Source organism: Mesoplodon bidens (genome assembly GCF_964165515.1).
Source record: "Mesoplodon bidens genome assembly, chromosome: 1".
NCBI lineage: Eukaryota > Metazoa > Chordata > Mammalia > Artiodactyla > Ziphiidae > Mesoplodon > Mesoplodon bidens.
The window spans coordinates 169,295,205-169,314,202 of NC_138176.1; the positions used below are offsets into that span (position 1 = coordinate 169,295,205).

Genomic DNA, 18,998 nt, shown 5'->3' on the forward strand with positions numbered 1-18,998 from the left:
CAAAAATGTTTCAACCTACTTTAGCAATCCCTGGACATGAATCTCTATGGCTTTGGTCTTTCTAGGTTTTCAAGTATGGCTCAGCTTCTTGGCCTCTCAGCCTTACCCTCTTTAATCAGTACAAATACCCAGAGGAAGAAGCACATCTAAACACCAGCTTCACCTTCCTGGGACTTCTCTTCTGGTTCTTGCCTGGTAATTTTTGCTATCTGTTAGCTCTCTAGAGTCTACAGGCAGATGTGTCTTATGTTTTGTCTAACTATTTTAACATATCCTAGTGGGAGCATTGTTCTGATTACCTAGGATGCCATAACTAGAAACAGAAGTAAATATTTAAGTATTGATGATGACAGATAATGAATGAATAGTGGTTGAAGGGACTGTGGAAGCTTTTTAAAAATGGATAGAATCGTGGTCTGAATCAAGTAATATTGACCTAAGGGATAACTGTTGGATTAAAAACTTGAGGGAAAGCCCTCTAGGTTTCATCTAAGTTGCTATTACTAGGCCACTTACCTATCTTTGCTGAGGATGTAAATGTACACACTAATTCAATTTATTCAGATCTATTCTATGCTTCCTCTTTTGGTCAACAAGCATTTACTAAGCAACTACATGCTAGACTCTCTTCTAGAAATTTGGTAATTTGATAATAAGTGAGAAGAGATACACATAGAGCTTGGTTATGAAGCAAAGAGAGTTAGAGAGGGAGAGTTTGATAACATAGGGAACACAGAAAATATACTGGCATAAGATTCTGGAAGGGGGTAATGGGATTAAGAACAGGTGGAAGAGCTAGCCCTGAGCAGGAAAATGCCACTTCTTACTTGAATTTAAGGAAATAGCGTGAAAGTAGGTATGGATACTATTAAACTCACAGGGTTTAGGAATTTGCAAGCTTGTATCTGTTAAGCTCAATTTTCCAGGAGAGGTAGGAGACAAAGTTAAATACGGGATGAGGAGCCTGATGTGAAGTCTTAGAATAACTAATGAGAGGGTTATGGGGGAAGAAAATCTAATTAGAAACACAAGCAGTGGTCCAATCCACACTATATTACATGATTTTTCTCTAGCAATGTTCTGTAGCCTGGATATAGGATAAATGGCTAAATTTATCCAAGATTAGGAGTTTATAGAGTATATATGGTGGAAAGACAATGGAGCAGAGATTGAACAGAATGACAATATGGTCTAATTTGGACAGAAAATGAAGCAACACACGAGGAAGGTGATAGAAAAAAGTTAAGAGAGATGTCAGGAGCCTAAAGGTTTAGGCATATTAAATTATTAGGCATGCTAATTTTTATTCTAAGTAGGTCCTGAATGGCCACTGAAGTAGTTTGCTGGAGTAGAATATAAATGCTGGATGTTGGAATTGAGATGACAAAGGGTATTAGAGGCTAGGTCAGTGTTTCTTAACCTTTATTCACCATTGTTGCCTTAAGTTGCCTTTTTACATATTTTTTCCTTAATTACCCCTCCTCCCCAAAGAAGTTTTTTTTAAAAAATATTTATTTATTTATTTTGGTTGTGCCAGGTCTTAGCTGCAGCACGTGGGATCTTTGTTGCGGCATGCGGGCTTTTTAGTTGCAGAATGCATGCAGGATCTAGTTCCCCCACCAGGGATCAAACACGGGCCCCCTGCATTGGGAGCATGTAGTCTTACCCACTGGACCACCAGGGAAGTCTCTCAAAGAAGTTTTAAAACCACAAATATACTGTGTATCTGTTTATCTGTTGTAATATGTTTTACTCCCCCAGAACCAATTTTCACACCCTTGAGGGTGACCTCCCCTTTGTAGAAAGCTCCTGGGCTAGGGCGCTGAATGGTGGCTCACATGCCTGCTGAAGTAACTTTGCTGAATGTCAATTCTTATTGTCAGGCTCCTTTTTCACATGACAGAAAATGGTACTCAGGTCTCACTGAAATATTAGTCAGTAAAATTCAGTATTTCACTTGATTTTATGATGTCAAGGAACTTATCTTTTGAAAATTCTTTGGAACTTAATATACTTTTGGAATATATTTAGGTTGCTAATAAATGCTCATTGAACAGTTTAAATGCTGTTGAACAGGCATTTTGTTTCATGGGTGTTAATTATGGATACTGATATGGGGAAGAATATTTAACATGAGAAACTATTTACATTTTATTTGGTCAATGTTTTCCTATTCACAAAAGACTAAATTGTTTACTACTGCTTTTTTACAACTTGTCACTTGGGGGCAGCAAAAACGTTTAGGAATCACAGAAGTAGGACAGCATTTAAATAGTAGGACAGATAGGCACTGTATTAGGCATGGTAAGGAAATAAAAATAGAAAAAATCACCCGAACGCCTTGCCTCAAAAGATATCATAGTCTAGTAGAGGGGAAAAGACATTGAACATGAATAATTATAATACAAGATGGCATAGGATAAGTGAAATGAGAGGCACAATGTGCTATAGGTATTCAGAAGAGGGACAGATCAAAGTTGGCTACAGGGAAGTAGTCAAAGGTTCATGAAAAATAAGCATTTAAGTAAACCTTGAAATATGACAGGTAGCAATCTACAGGGAAAACCTTCCCAGTTAATAGAATGATATGAAGTAAGGAAGGAAGTGGTGAAAAACTCAGGGCATTTTGGGGGAAATACAGACTACACAGTTGACCCTTGAACAACATGGGTTTGAACTGCGGAGGTCCACGTATATGCGGATTTTTTTCAATAGTAAATACTACAGCACTACACGATCCGCAGTTGGGTGAATCCCCAGATGTGGAATCATGGATATGGAAAAACTATGGATACAGAGGAACCATGATATGGAGGGCTGACTTTAAGTTATACATGGATTTTTTTTACTTCACAGAGGGTTGACGCCCCTAACCCCCGTTTTCAAGGGTCAACTGTAATTTGATGTGTTTAAAATACCTAGTACTTACACAGAGGAGCTGAGAGACATTTGGAAAGGACAGCAACCAGTTATGAATATTGGGCTAAGGAGTCTGGATTTCAGTCGATAAAAACAATCCATTAAAGGGGTATATGAGGGACAGTGACAGGGCAGAGGAAGAGGGAAAGAAACACAGACAGACATATACACATATGCAAGCCATGTCCAGAGGTGTGGTTAGATAAGATTGATTTGGCTGTCAGCTCTGTTAGGTAGAGTGAAGAACATGAGCCAGATATGGGATTAGGTGCTAGAGACACTGGGCAAACAATAGCAGGACACGAACAGTTTACTGTCTCTTCTCCACTAGACATATTTGGGAGGCCCAGAAGGGTTAAATAACACCCTTGGGCTTTCATTTTCCCACACAAAAATAGGCCTATGACCATTGGTCTAATGACAACAGAAACAAAATGTCTATGTTCAACAGTGGCCATATAAAAATATAAGAGAAGCAACTCCCAGCTTTCTTCTGATACCTAAGAAAATAGAAAAGGTTTCTCATATCTCTCAGCTATTTCAAATACTTTCTTTTTTTTTTTTTCGGTACGTGGGCCTCTCACTGTTGTGACCTCTCCCGTTGTGGAGCACAGGCTCTGGACGCGCAGGCTCAGTGGCTGTGGCTCACGGGCCCAGCCACTCCGCGGCATGTGGGATCTTCCCGGACCGGGGCACGAACCTGTGTCCCCTGCATCGGCAGGTGGACTCTCAACCACTGCACCACCAGGGAAGGCCTCAAATACTTTTTATTCAAGGGAGCCTGGATCTGTGGTTGTATCACATACAGCAGTAATAAATAAGTGATAATAAATCCTTCATACTTCCTAAAGTGACCATTATGGATTTCCAAGCTACTAAAAATACAGCACTAACAATAAAAATTAGTTCTAGACACTGATATTTAAAATATGAGCCTTGGTTGACAAAGAATAGAATAGTGATTAGATATCTAATTTTCACTTTTCTTCTATGAAGTAAAAACAACAACACACACCTATACTCCTAATATATTTAGAAGTAGCCCAGAGTTTAGTTTAACTATTTGATTAGTTATCACCAATTCTCCATTCCAAACATTCAATAAAAACCAAAAGCTTGGGACTACACCATCTGACTGCTAAATTAATTTACACAGTACATAAAAAGCCAAGCCAACTGAGCAAGTTATCCTACAGCTGACCACTCTTCTCCTTTGCCTTCTTATTCTATATCTTACTATAATAGTTTTATGAATTTAATGGTTTATATGGCTCTCTTAATAGTCTATTTGCTCCATGGGGGCCAAAGCCATGTCATATCTATCTCTCTATCTCTAGCACCTAGACTAGTGCCTGATACATAACTGGCATGCACATGCATGTGTACATATGTGTGTTTGTGTGAGTGAGTATGTATAAAGGATAAATGATTACTTCAAGGTAACTGACCTTAGAAAGATTATGAGAGAAAAGAGAACTACTTTGACAACCAACATTGTACTATCTCATGGAAAGTTACTTGAAGAGGAATTCTTACCTGGCGTGTCATTACGAAATATGCATACATTGCCATGGCACTTCCATAAGTGATGAAGTAGGTAACTGGCTCCATGATGTCCCAGGAATATTCCCACCAGGTAAGCCGGGCCAAAATGCCAAACTGTGTGGCCATGTAGGCAAGTCCACCCCATAGCACCAAAGTGGTCCTCTTCTCAGCTTTTCTGCTAATCTCAATTCGTACCTACAGGGCACACATGACTGGTCAACTGTAAAGCATTTTGACATAGAAGCAATTTTATACTCTTATTTAAACTGTTCAATGTTCACTAAAGAAACAGGGCTTGTAATCAAGATATAAGTTAGTCTCAATTCTAGGAAATATAGTTTGTCTTCCTAAATAATATCTGTAGTTTTTACTGAGTACTGTTTTATAGGAATAACATTTTTGATACACTTGTGTTTTATGTTTCATCCTAGAAGTAGCTGAAAATATGGTGAAATTATGGGAGTGAATAAGTTTCAGCGGGTCTTTATCCAACCACAAGATTGCTTTCTTTGAAAGAGAGAAATAAAAACATGCCAATGTTCTCTCACTGTAGCGTACAAGATTTAATCTATCATTAGTTTTTTACTCAAAAGGTCTACTAGGGGCAAAACAGCACAGTGGGTCACAGCATGGACTCTGGATTCAGAATGGCTGAGTTTAGGCCCTGATCTGCACATTACCATAACTTCCTTAATGAGTTGTTCTGAGGATTAAATAAGAGAATACAAGCAAAATACTTAGGACAATTCCTAGCACATAGTAAATATTCAATAAGGGATGATAATTATTATGCTATAGTTGGTACATTTAAAAATGCTTTACATTTTTTTTGAAAATACCAGATTTAAATTTCATCCCCCTTCACAACAGTTCCTCAAATTTAATTTATCCAACATTTCTAATGGTCTTAAATTTAATGAAAACAACCTTGAGATATGTGTTCCTTACTTTTAAAGAAATCAGAAAAAGCACAGTATTAAGAGTATTTGTTCGCTTACTTAATCTCTAATATAGTCTGGTTTCTTAAAATGGAAATACTTGTATTTTTATTTAAAAAAAAGGATGACACATGTTCATTGTAAAACACTTAGGAAAGTGTAAAGAAGAAAAATCATTCATAATCCTACTATTCTATTAGCATTTGGGAATATGTTCCCTCTAATTTTTTTCTTTGTATATATGTGTGTGAGTGTGTGTGTGTGTGTTGTGTGTATGGCTATATGCATAATACACTTAAAAACTGGATCATAGTATGCACTAATATACACATTATTTTGTAATTTACTTTTCATAAAATATGAAGTGTTTTCTGTAGAATATTAGATCTACATGATTGTTTTTAACAGTTGCATAATATTCCATATAATATTAATTCTTAAGTTGGCTAAAATGATTATGCACCTCACTTAGAACCCTTCTTGATCAGCAATTATTCCAATCTTTGTTGTAAAAGTAGTAAGTCTGGTTAAGGGCAGTATAGTTAGAGCTCAAAGCTCTATGTCCATTATCAAGGCTCCAAACTATTCCTTTTTAAGTCCTTTCTTAGCTTTAATCAGAAGCTTTTTATGATTCAGTTCCCAAAACTAGTGGACTAGTTTGATTGACACAATGCAATCACACAAAACTCGGAGGGAAAAAAAGCAAACATATATGCTCTGGAAAAAACACTGGTGAAGAGAATAGTGTGAAATTTGAATCTGCACCTTTTCCAGGGGCGCCAGTTGTTCTTTGAGATCTTCTAATCTTTCGATAAGCTCCCTTTCCTTGTTTAACTGGTGCTGCTCGATGCACAAAGTAGTGTATAACTGCTGGACCAGTGTCTTTACATCATTCAGTGTTGCTGCATTTTCATAGCTTAAGAGGTCTGAAAGAAAAAGATTACATTTAAAAAAATTGTATGCCTTAAATGAAGAGTTGCTATTCCTAGGGCTATTAGTGATAAGAACAAGGCAGATTCATCCACTATAGGGGTCCCACCTTCAGTGTTAAACTGAAGGAAAGGGATAGTTCCTTTTTAAAAAGGAAGAGTCTATAAATCCTAGAGAGTAAACTCATATTTGGGCAACTTGAAAATTTTGAAGCCAACATCCACCATTATATTCTTGGAAGTATAAGTGCTACAAATGAGGCTACAAGTAATAATAATCTTCATTAGATAAAGACAAAAAATTTAAAGTAATATGTCAAAAACTAGTAGAGAGGTTTAGAATTAATCTGATTATCATGCTTATTAAAATTCTGATCTATAATTTATCTGTGGTCTTGCCAATTGGTCATTTTTTCCCTTTAGTAACTAACACTTAAGGAAAAAAATATACAGTATTTCAAATTTGCAAATACAAGGGTATAAATAAAAATACCATTATCTTAATAATCTTAGCCCCTATATACCTTCCCCCTAGCATATCAATTTTTATTTATTACTGTTGGGCAAAGACATAGAATAGCTGTATGGGTCTCAATATCAAGCTTGAAAGGGCATGAAGTTATGAGAATAACTGAAAAGGTAAAAGATTAAATAATTCTTTGATTCAATATCCTCTTCTGTGAGTAGCATGTGCTTCCAGAAATCTAAAAATTATGTTTTGAAAATTTAATAAAAAGTCAGCTGATCTCAGCTGTCAAATAACTTTTTAAAAAGCACCAGAAGTAAAGCTTTTGTTTTAGAATCTTATTAGACTTAAATGTGACATTTTGTTAGCTACAGCAGAAGGTCAGCCTTTTTCTAAGTCAAAATAAGCCACAGTCAGAATTAGTCATGTGTGTATTTCAAATATTCTTCAAGGATGTCCTTTAGTACAGTTATCACAGAAATTCAATCAATAAAAAAATTCAAATAAGGGTAGCAAATTGGATTAGAGAAGAGCTGATATAGTAAAATGGGACATAGCACCTAGCATAGTATCTTGCATGCTTCAATGAATGTGTGCTGCATTAATGGGAACAGATAAAAGCAAGAACACTTGGAGTTCTAGAAGTCATCTACGTCAACAGAGTCTGCTTTGCACTGAAGTTGCAGCTCACATTCACACATGGTTCTACACTTTCCAAAGTTACAAAAAGAGAAAACTGAACTCTAGAATGTCATAGTGAAGTGGTAGAGTCTATGCCTCCTGACCCCCAGGCCTGGAACTGAGTTATGAGGCTTTTACTTTGTCAACATTAATATTTCTCCTGCAAGCTCAGTCCTCTTTCTTTTTTTATTATTTATTTTATTTTTTGCTGCGTTGGGTCTTCGTTGCTGCACACGGGCTTTCTCTGGTTGTAGCGAGCGGGAGCTACTCTTCGTTGTGGTGCGCGGGCTTCTCACTGCGGTGGCTTCTCTTGTTGTGAAGCACAGGCTCTAGGTGCGTGGGCTTCAGTAGTTGTGGCTCACGGGCTCTAGAGCACAGGCTCAGTAGTTGTGGTGCACGGGCTTAGTTGCTCCGCAGCATGTGGGACCTTCCCGGACCAGGGCTCAAATGTCCCCTGCATTGGCAGGCAGATTCTTGACCACTGCGCCACCAGGGAAGTCCTCAGTCCTCTTTCAAAAAGATAATTTTTTAGGTAGGTATGAATTATCTATGGTAAACAAAATCCTCTCACATATATTATCCCATATTTATCCTCATGGCAGCATATAATCCACAATTTATAAATGAGGAATTTTGAGTCCTAGAGAGATAAGATTAACAAACATTTTGTATTAGGTACTGATCTATTCACTAGAGAGGGGAAAAACATCAGATATGAGGTGGTTTCTCTCCTTAATGAAGTCTAATAATGATATTCACAAAGCTGCACAGCTAGCAGGGAGTGGGAAAAAGATCTTCTGACTGGTAGTCCAATGACTTTTCTATTCCATGTCCTTTCTTTTTCCATTTCTACTTTCAATAGCATAACTACACTGTATTTGCTTAGAAATCCAAGGAGGGAGAAAAGGAGGGAGGAAGGGAGGAAAGAAGGAAGCGAAGAAAGAAGGAAGCAAGCAAACAAACTAAACAGATCCTCTCCTCTTCCTTTTCCTAATGAAGCACACACGTTAATGATCAAATATGTATAGACAATCATAACCTGAAAATCTATAATATCTGAAATCAGGCTTGGTATTTGTTTTATAAAAGAGTTTATATTAGAATGTCATTCCTCGAAGACTTATTCTTTTAAAATTAATATTCATATTATGGGTTCTCCTGTGTAGAAAATTTATTTTTTATATCAGTCTTTTCTTTCATGGCTTCTTCTGTGTTTTATGTTATAGGTAGAAACATATTTCTCACTCCAAGTTTGTAAAACGATTTCTCTTTTGATTTTTTTCACTATGATAAATTATAAAATAAGCAGCTAAGTGAATGATAATATACATTCATACAATGTAATACATAGCAGCTGTGAAAAAGAATAAGGAATTCTTTATATTCTGGTATTTTAAGATCTTCAGAATACACCGTTAGGTAAGAAAAGCAGTTTGGTGGTTTATACCTTGACATCTAGTTAAACTGGAATTATGTTTCCCCATATATCCCAAATTCCCCCAAATTCCCTGTATGGTTCTGAATTAGAGTTAGCCAAAAGAGAGATTCAAGTGAGGTTTTAGAAAGCAGAAGTGAAGCAGAAGCCATCGTGCTCTGAAGGTTGTCATTAGTAGTGAGAGACAGATGCAGAGGTGCCTGGAGATGCCAGTGTGTGCCTGCTCTCCCTGGCTCTGCATCCAGCTCTTTTTTCTCAACTGCCACCTCTGATGATTAATGGCAAATCCACGCCCACAGCCAGATGCAGCTTGCTAAAGCTGTGCTGTCCAAAACAGTAATTGTTTGCCGTGTGTGGCTATTTAAATTTAAATTAATTAAAATGAAATAAAATTTAAAATTCAGTTTCTCAGCCATACTAGCCACATTTCAAGTGCTCAATAGGCACATGTGACCGATGGCTACCATATTAGACAGTGCAGAAATGGAACATTTTCATTGTCACAGAAAGTTCTAGGGATCTCTCTACCAGCCCTCCTTTGTTAATTCTTATCCTAGTAGTTGGACGCACTTGAATTTCCAGGTTCCCTGGCAAGCTTTGATTTGTCCACATGTGCCATCACTTCAAACTTAGTAACTTTTCTCTGATCTTCCAAGCTCCCCTTTACAGACACTTACTGCTTTACCTTCATCTACAACTGTACAAAGTCTCATTCCTATAATAAATCTTTTATTCCACTTTATTCACATGCTTCTGCTTCCCCAGTTGAACCCTGACTAACATGAAGAGTATATGTATGATATGCTATTATTTGCATAAAAAGGGAAAAAAGATTATGCATTCACATTTGCTTATGAATGCACTGACTCTCTGATAGGAAACAAGAAACTAAGAACAATGCTTGCTGCTAAGAGGAGAAAAGGGTGGCTGTGAAACAGGGCTGAGAAAATCTTTTCCCATATATTCTTTGACTTTGGGAGTTGAACATTGTGAATGCATTACCATTCAAAACAAATAAAATTTAATGTGCTACAACATACCTTCAAACAGCAATGAAAAGACTATAAAATGATAATTCATAGGAGATCAATCTCACGATGTCCAGTTCTAGACCTGGCTGAACACAGAGTTGTTATCTTTCTGATCAGTAAAGCCCTGGCAAACTCAAGAGACTTAGCTTTATTTTGTTAGATTTTCTTGACAGGAAGAATATGCTTCCAAGGTATTGTCATGGTGGAGGAAAACAACAACCTCAAACCCTTGACCCTGAAAAATCTGCCCACCTATTTGGAGATGAAATTATAGGAAGAGAGAAGGTAAATCTGCTAATGGCTTAACAAAAACACTTCTGGATGATCTGTGTATGCTTCACTAAAAATGCAGTTAAGGGGCTTCCCTGGTGGCACAGTGGTTGAGAGACCGCCTGCTGATGCAGGGGACACGGGTTTGTGCCCCGGTCTGGGAAGATCCCACAGGCCGCAGAGCAGCTGGACCCGTGAGCCATGGCTGCTGAGCCTGCATGTCCAGAGCCTGTGCTCCGAAATGGGAGAGGCCACAACAGTGAGAGGCCCGCGTACCGCAAAAAAAAAAAAAAAAAAAGCAATTAAGATGTTTATTAATGTTTCTTCACATGCCATCAGTGCCAGGATAATTAAGGTACACAAAGGCAGGGAGATGTGCACAAATAATGGGGATTAAAAAGTCTTTTCAGCTACTATAATGGTTTGGGAAGGATTCTGGCTATCTGAGTCTCTGATAAGGTATTCATTATAGTTGGTATTTGGTCTGCCTGTTCAACATTTTCTCTCAATTACTTACATTATTAGGAGAGAAGCAAGGTCTCCAATATCCTCTGGATGGATAAATGGGGGAAAGGGCTTAGTGTTGCCAATCAAGATGAGTCTCCTTAGCACAAAAACTTTCAAGACCAGTGGTCACAGGGGAATCCAGCCATATACAGCTTTGGTAACCAAAAGAATGCAATGGAACTTGCAACTAGCCTTGCTGCTATGACCTGCCCCCTTGTTCCATTTCAGTTTTTTCCTGCCTCTTCCCTCCAATTCTGGCATTAGGTACAAGGGTTGTCAGTACTTAGGTATTTGTAATACCTATGACTGCCAATCCCACATAAACATCAAACATGGCTATATTAGATCCTATATGAATAAGCCCTCTATCCTCAGTGCCTGGTGAAGTATGTGAAGTTAAGGTTTACTGGTGCACAACATTCATAGAGCATTTTTAGCTCTAAAGTGCTATCCATGCACAGGGAAAAGAAAAATAGGAGAGAAACGCGAAAATTAAAGGGGCGTAAGGAATGAGTAGAAAAAAACTGTGTCAAAACTTAAAACTATTCTGGAGAAGTTTTCCTTCATTAACTATTTTAACTTTTATTAGATAAAGTATATTTGTTCCATCTGCTCCATGTATATATAAAATCCTAGTGTTCTTCTCATTATCTAATACCCAAAACCTAGTGCCTTCAACTTCTTTTCTCCATTTAGCTTTTTCACTAAAAACAGTTACAATGTGGGGAAGAGGAATATGTTTACTCATCTGTATGATTGGCATCCCTCTCAAATACAGAAATTCAACTGTTCTCTTAACTCACCGCAGCTGACAAACAGTGGTGACTTGGAGGAAGATAATATGATGGAAACAAAATGAAAACCTATCTTACGTTTATTTCAAAAGAAAAAAAGATTTTTTTTTTACTATGTTTTAAAAATTGAGGGAAAAGTGTTTATGAACTTAAAATAGTATTATTTAAGCTTCTGTGAAAAAAGTATATAATGACATAATCGCTCATTGACTAATAATAACAGAGCTGAGAGAGATTTGATGTCTAAATTTAAATATTAAAATGGTCTTTTAAAGTTTTATACTAATGTTACTATTGAGCTTACCAAATTTCATACTTCAAATTACGAATATCCCATGAATTATAGACTTCTGACCCTTGCAAACTTCACATTCTAATTGACTTCTAGGGAAGGTGGATAGATATCCCACAGTTCTGAGATACAGATAAAACAAAGAGTTGTAAGGCTGCCAAACTGATTACCAGAGAATCAAATATAATTTCTCCCCTTTTCAGTTTCTACCTCTACTTTCCTTATTCAACTTGAGAATAGCCCTATTTAAAAAATTAAAACTTTCATTTCTCTTTTAAAAACACAGTATTAGACAAGATGGTTAGAATTATTCATTGATTAAAATACCTCTAGTTTTTGACAACATAAATCTTTACTTTCCTGATTGTTATACTTTATTTAAGAATATATTAGTCAACTTTTAATATTTTACTAATGCAGTAGAAAATCAAAATAGAATGAACTCTCTAGGAAATTCACATACACACATAAGGTCTATCCATGTTGTTGCAAATGGCAGGGCTTCCTTCTCTCTCATGGCTGAATAATATTTTAGATACACACACACACACACACACACACACACACACACACACACACACTACATCTTCTTTATCCATTCATCTGTAGATGGACACTTAGGTTGTTTCCATAGCTTGGCTATTGTGAATAATGCTGCAATGAACATGGAAGTGTAGATATCTCTTTGAGATTCTGATTTCATTTCCTTTGGATATATACACCAAAGTGGAATTGCTGGATCATACAGTAGTTCTATGTTGGTCAAAGGGTACCAATTTTCCAATTATAAGATGAATAAGTTCTGGGGATCTAATGTACAGCATGGTGGCTATAGTTAACAAAACTGTAATGTATACTTGAAAGTGGCTAAGAAAGTAGATCTCAAGTGTTCTCATCAAAAAGAAATGGTAGCTCCCTGTTAGTTGTTTGGCCTGAGGCGACCCAACACTGGAGCCTACCTGGGCTCTTTGTTGGGGCTAATGGCAGACTCTGGGACGGCTCATGCCAAGCAATACTCCCCAGAACTTCTGCTGCCAGTGTCCTTGTCCCTTGGTGAGCCACAGCTGCCCCCTGCCTCTGCAGGAGACCCTCCAACACTAGCAGAGTCTGGTCCAGGATGCCTGGGTTGGAACCCCCTGCCTTCTGAAGGTTTGGATTTCCGTGTCTGACAAGAACCCCAGGATCACTTGCTCAGGAGGAGCAGCTGCCGTGTCATGAGAACGCTCGAGCCACTCTCTGGGGAGGCCCATGTGGTGAGGAACCGGGGCCTCCTGCTGACACCCATGTGAGCAGCCGTGTTCGAAGTGGATCCTCTGGCCCAGGTCAAGCCTTCAGATGACTTCAGCCTTACGAGGGACCCTGAGCCACAGCCGTCCTGCTAAGCTGCTGCCAAATTCCTGACCCCACAGAAACCGTATAGATGATAACACATGTTTGATTTTGCTTTAGGCTACTACGTTTGGGGAGAATTCGTTATGCATTCATGATAACTAATACACATTCTGTGTTCATTTTACATTAAGGAGACAAAAAATGTTGAGTTCTAGTTAATGGTATATGTGCTAAAACATTTAGGGGGAGGACTACAGATGTGTGCTATTTATTTTGAAATGCATCCAAAAAATAAGATGGATTAATGCAGGACAAGAAGGATGGGTAGACAGAAATGTAATAAAGAGTACAGCAAAGTGTTAGCGGTAGAATTAGGAGGAGAGCTGTCTCTGTAAAATTCTTTTTGCTTTGCTGTATGTTTGAAAGTTTTCACATTAAAATGCTGGGGGGGTGCTTCCCTGGTGGCGCAGTGTTTGAGAGTCTGCCTGCCAATGCAGGGGACACAGGTTCGAACCCTGGTCTGGGAAGATCCCACATGCCACGGAGCAGCTGGACCCGTGAGCCACAACTACTGAGCCTGCGCGGCTGGAACTTGTGCTCCGCAACAAGAGAGGCTGCGATGGTTAGAGGCCCGCGCACCGCGATGAAGAGTGGCCCCTGCTCGCCGCAGCTGGAGAAAGCCCTCGCACAGAAGTGAAGACCCAACACAGCCATAAATAAAGAAATAAATAAAATTAAATTAAAAAAAAAAAGAAATGGTAATTATGTGAGATGATGGAGGTATTAACTAATCCTGTTGTGGTAATCATTTCTCAACATATAAGTATATAAAATCATCACACTGTATACTTTAAACTACACAGTGTTATATGTCAATTATATGTCAATAAAGCCAGAAAAAAATAAAGAGCAAATTTAAAGAAGAAGAACAACAACAAAAAAAAAAACGGAGTAAAATAAGGCCTGTACTTCTGTTATTTTAAAGAGAAGGTCTAGTCCAAGAATCAGGGAATAAAGAAGAAAAACATATTAGTATAGCTAATATATAGCTAACAATCCTTGGTCTACATGTTCAATTATTCCAACTTAATAAAATCTGATTCAGTAATGTCTTACTATTTAAAGGATTCTTTAACTCATTTAACTTGCTCAATATAGGATGACTACCTAAGTCAATGGGGTATACAAAAATCACAGTGCCTTCCCTCTGATCATTTGAAAAGAAAAGGAATGAAGAATTCAGAGAAGAGAATAACCACTTCTGGTTGGCAGGGAGTAAGAAAAAGAAAGAATGGGATCATGGAAGAGCTGACATTGATGATTTTGACCTGAGGAAATAGGAGGTTAGGAAGAAAAGAAAAAGGCATCTTAGAGGAAAGGTGAGAAAACACTGAGATGGTAAAGGAAAGAGCAAAGGAACTAGAGGGTGGAGGAAAAGTAGGCATCTTTTAAGAAGAAAAGAGAAAAACTTTAAAGGTAGATGTGGACCAGATGTTGGAGGCATTCAATACTTAGGCTTTTACTTAGAACTTTTTCTACATTAGACACAATTCTCAAAAGCAAAATGGAAAATAACAAATGTCCTAGGAAGCTGATGGAGGGGGTGGTGGTGGTGGAAGGGGAATTAACGACAGCAGTGAGTGACAATGAGTATCAAGGGCAAAGAGAGAAAGATGACCAAAAGAGATACACTTCAAAATGTTATTTTAGAGGGCTATTTAACAGCATCAGTACTGTGCAAAGCCATATTGGAGTGTGGGGTGAAAAGAAAAATCAGTAAAACTAACTTTGTCTTTATTTAAATTTTTGATATTTTGTTTATCATGGATTTTTTGCATTAACTCTGGTTTTTAAAAGTAGTCCATGAAAATATTTGATTACTGAGTTTTCTGGCACAGGAGGCAAATATCCCATTTTTTCCGCATAAAAGCATATTCTTGTCCGAAGTTCCCAAGGACTATTATTGTACAATAATTGAGTTTCAAACTGCTAACCTTCAGCCATCAAAAAAGGGGTTGAGACTTCCGGGTAAGATGGCGGAAGAGTAAGACGCGGAGATCACCTTCCTCCCCACGGATACACCAGAAATACAGCTACACGTGGAACAACTCCTACAGAACACCTACTGAATGCTGGCAGAAGACCCCAGACCTCCCAAAAGGCAAGAAACTCCCCACATACCTGGGTAGGGCAAAGCGGAGAGATTCCCGCACAGAGGATCGGTGCCGAGCGGCACTCACCAGCCCGAGAGGCTTGTCTGCTCGCCCGCCAGGGCGGGCGGCGCTGGAAGCTGAGGCTCGGGCTTCGGTCAGAGCGCAGGGAGAGGACTGGGGCTGGCGGCGAGAACTCAGCCTGAAGGGGGCTAATGTGCCACAGCTAGCCGGCAGGGAGTCCGGGAAAACTCTGGAGCTGCCGAAGAGGCAAGAGACTTTTTCTTCCCTCTTGGTTTCCTGGTGCGCGAGGAGAGGGGATTAAGAGCGCTGCTTAAAGGGGCTCCACAGACGGGCGCGAGTCACGACTGAAAGCACGGAGCCCAGTGACGGGCGTGGGACGCTGGGGCTGCTGCTGCCGCCGCCAAGAAGCCTATGTGCGAGCGCAGGTCACTGTCCACACCGCCCTTCCGGGAGCCTGTGCAGCCCGCCACTGCCGGGGTCCCGGGATCCAGGGGCGGCTTCCCTGGGAGAACGCACGGCGCGCCTCGGGCTGGTGCAACGTCACGCCGACCTCGGCCGCTGCAGGCTCGCCCCGCACTCCGTGCCCCTCCCTCCCGCCCGGCCTGAGTGAGCCAGAGTCCCCGAAGAGGCTGCTCCTTTAACCCTGTCCTGTCTGAGCGAAGAACAGACGCCCTCCGGCGACCTACACGCAGAGGCGGGGCCAAATCCAAAGCTGAGACCCAGGAGCTGTGAGAACAAAGAAGAGAAAGGGAAACCTCTCCCAGCAGCCTCAGAAGCAGCGGATTAAAGCTCCACAATCAACTTGATGTACCCTGCATCTGTGGAATACATGAATAGACAACACATCATCCCAAATTGAGGAGCCAGGAGTCAGTGCTGTGCCTCTGAGGTGGGAGAGCCAACTTCAGGACACTGGTCCACAAGAGACCTCCCAGCTCCACATAATATCAAACAGCGAAAATCTTCCAGAGATCTCCATCTCAACACCAGCACCCAGCTTCACTCAACGACCAGCAAGCTACAGTGCTGGACACCCTATGCCAAACAACTAGCAAGACAGGAACACAACGCCACCCATTAGCAGAGAGGTGGCCTAAAATCATAAAAAGTCCGCAGACACCCCAAAACACACCACCAGACGTGGACCTGCCCACCAGAAAGACAAGATCCAGCCTCATTCACCAGAACACAGGCACTAGTACCTTCCACCAGGAAGCCTACACAACCCACTAAACCAACCTTAGCCACTGGGGACAGACACCAAAAACAACGGGAACTACGAACCTGCAGCCTGCAAAAAGGAGACCCCAAACACAGTAACATAAGCAAAATGAGAAGACAGAAAAACACACAGCAGGAGAAGGAACAAGATAAAAACCCACCAGACCTAACAAATGAAGAGGTAATAGGCAGTCTACCTGAAAAAGAATTCAGAATAATGATGGTAAAGATGATCCAAGATTCTATTTCCCAGATCCAAAATCTTGGAAATAGAATAGACAAAATGCAAGAAACAGTTAACAAGGACCTAGAAGAACTAAAGATGAATCAAGCATCGATTAAAAACACAATACATGAAATAAAAAATACTCTAGATGGGATCAATAGCAGAATAACTGAGGCAGAAGAACGGATAAGTGAGGTGGAAGATAAAATAGTGGAAATAACTGCTGCAGAGCAAAATAAAGAAAAAAGAATGAAAAGAACAGAGGACAGTCTCAGAGACCTCTGGGACAACATTAAACGCACCAACATTCGAATTATAGGGGTTCCAGAAGAAGAAGAGAAAAAGAAAGGGACTGAGAAAATATTTGAAGAGATTATAGTTGAAAACTTCCCTAATATGGGAAAGGAAATAGTAAATCAAGTCCAGGAAGCACAGAGAGTCCCATACAGAATAAATCCAAGGAGAAATACGCCAAGACACATATTAATCAAACTGTCAAAAATTAAACACAAAGAAATCATATTAAAAGCAGCAAGGCAAAAACAACAAATAACACACAAGGGAATCCCCATCAGGATAACAGCTGATCTATCAGCAGAAACTCTACAAGCCAGAAGGGAGTGGCAGGACATAATTAAAGTGATGAAGGAGAAAAACCTGCAACCAAGATTACTCTACCCAGCAAGGATCTCATTCAGATTTGATGGAGAAATTAAAACGTTTACAGACAAGCAAAAGCTGAGAGAGTTCAGCACCACCAAACCAGCTTTACAACAAATGCTAAAGGAACTTCTCTAGGCAAGAAACACAACAGAAGGAAAAGACCTACAATAATGAACCCAAAACAATTAAGAAAATGGGAATAGGAACATACATATCGATAATTACCTTAAATGTAAATGGACTAAATGCTCCCACCAAAAGACACAGATTGGCTGAATGGATACAAAAACAAGACCCATATATATGCTGTCTACAAGAGACCCACTTCAGACCTAGAGACACATACAGACTGAAAGTAAGGGGATGGAAAAAGATATTCCATGCAAATGGAAACCAAAAGAAAGCTGGAGTAGCAATTCTCATATCAGACAAAATAGACTTTAAAATAAAGACTACTAGAAGAGACAAAGAAGGACACTACATAATGATCAAGGGATCGATCCAAGAAGAAGATATAACAATTGTTAATATTTATGCACCCAACATAGGAGCACCTCAATACATAAGGCAAATGCTAACAGCCATAAAAGGAGAAATCGACAGTAACACAATCATAATAGGGGACTTTAACACCCCACTTTCACCAATGGACAGATCTTCCAAAATGAAAATAAATAAGGAAACACAAGCTTTAAATGATACATTAAACAAGATGGACTTAATTGATACTTATAGGACATTCCATCCAAAAACAACAGAATACACATTTTTCTCAAGTGCTCATGGAACATTCTCCAGGATAGATCATATCTTGGGTCACAAATCAAGCCTTGGTAAATTTAAGAAAATTGAAATTGTATCAAGTGTCTTTTCTGACCACAATGCTATGAGACTAGATATCAATTACAGGAAAAGAGCTGTAAAAAATACAAACACATGGAGGCTAAACAATACACTACTTAATAACGAAGTGATCACTGAAGAAATCAAAGAGGAAATTAAAAAATACCTAGAAACAAATGACAATGGAGACACGACGACCCAAAACCTATGGGATGCAGCAAAAGCAGTTCTAAGAGGGAAGTTTATAGCAATACAATCCCACCTTAAGAAACAGGAAACATCTCGAATAAACAACCTAACCTTGCACCTAAAGCAATTAGAGAAAGAAGAACAAAAACACCCCAAAGTTAGCAGAAGGAAAGAAATTATAAAAATCAGATCAGAAATAAATGAAAAAGAAATGAAGGAAACGATAGCAAAGATCAATAAAACTAAAAGCTGGTTCTTTGAGAAGATAAACAAAATTGATAAACCATTAGCCAGACTCATCAAGAAAAGCAAGGAGAAGACTCAAATCAATAGAATTAGAAATGAAAAAGGAGAAGTAACAACTGACACTGCAGAAATACAAAAGATCATGAGAGATTACTACAAGCAACTCTATGCCCATAAAATGGACAACCTGGAAGAGATGGACAAATTCTTAGAAATGCACAACCTGCCAAGGCTGACTCAGGAAGAAATAGAAAATATGAATAGACCAATCACAAGCACTGAACTTGAAACTGTGAT

General features: G+C 39.1%; 1 protein-coding gene across 2 annotated transcripts in view; it reads right to left on the reverse strand.

Annotated features, from left to right (window-relative positions):
- MCU (mitochondrial calcium uniporter) overlaps positions 1 to 18,998 on the reverse strand; it is a 234,437-nt gene that overhangs the window by 16,040 nt on the left and 199,399 nt on the right. For both annotated transcript variants that reach the window (XM_081224221.1, XM_081224222.1), the window contains 2 exons: positions 6,168 to 6,328; positions 4,456 to 4,659 (listed from right to left, as the gene is read on the reverse strand). In XM_081224221.1, coding sequence (XP_081080347.1) covers positions 4,456 to 4,659; positions 6,168 to 6,328 — 365 coding nt within the window. The remainder of the gene's footprint in view (positions 1 to 4,455; positions 4,660 to 6,167; positions 6,329 to 18,998) is intronic.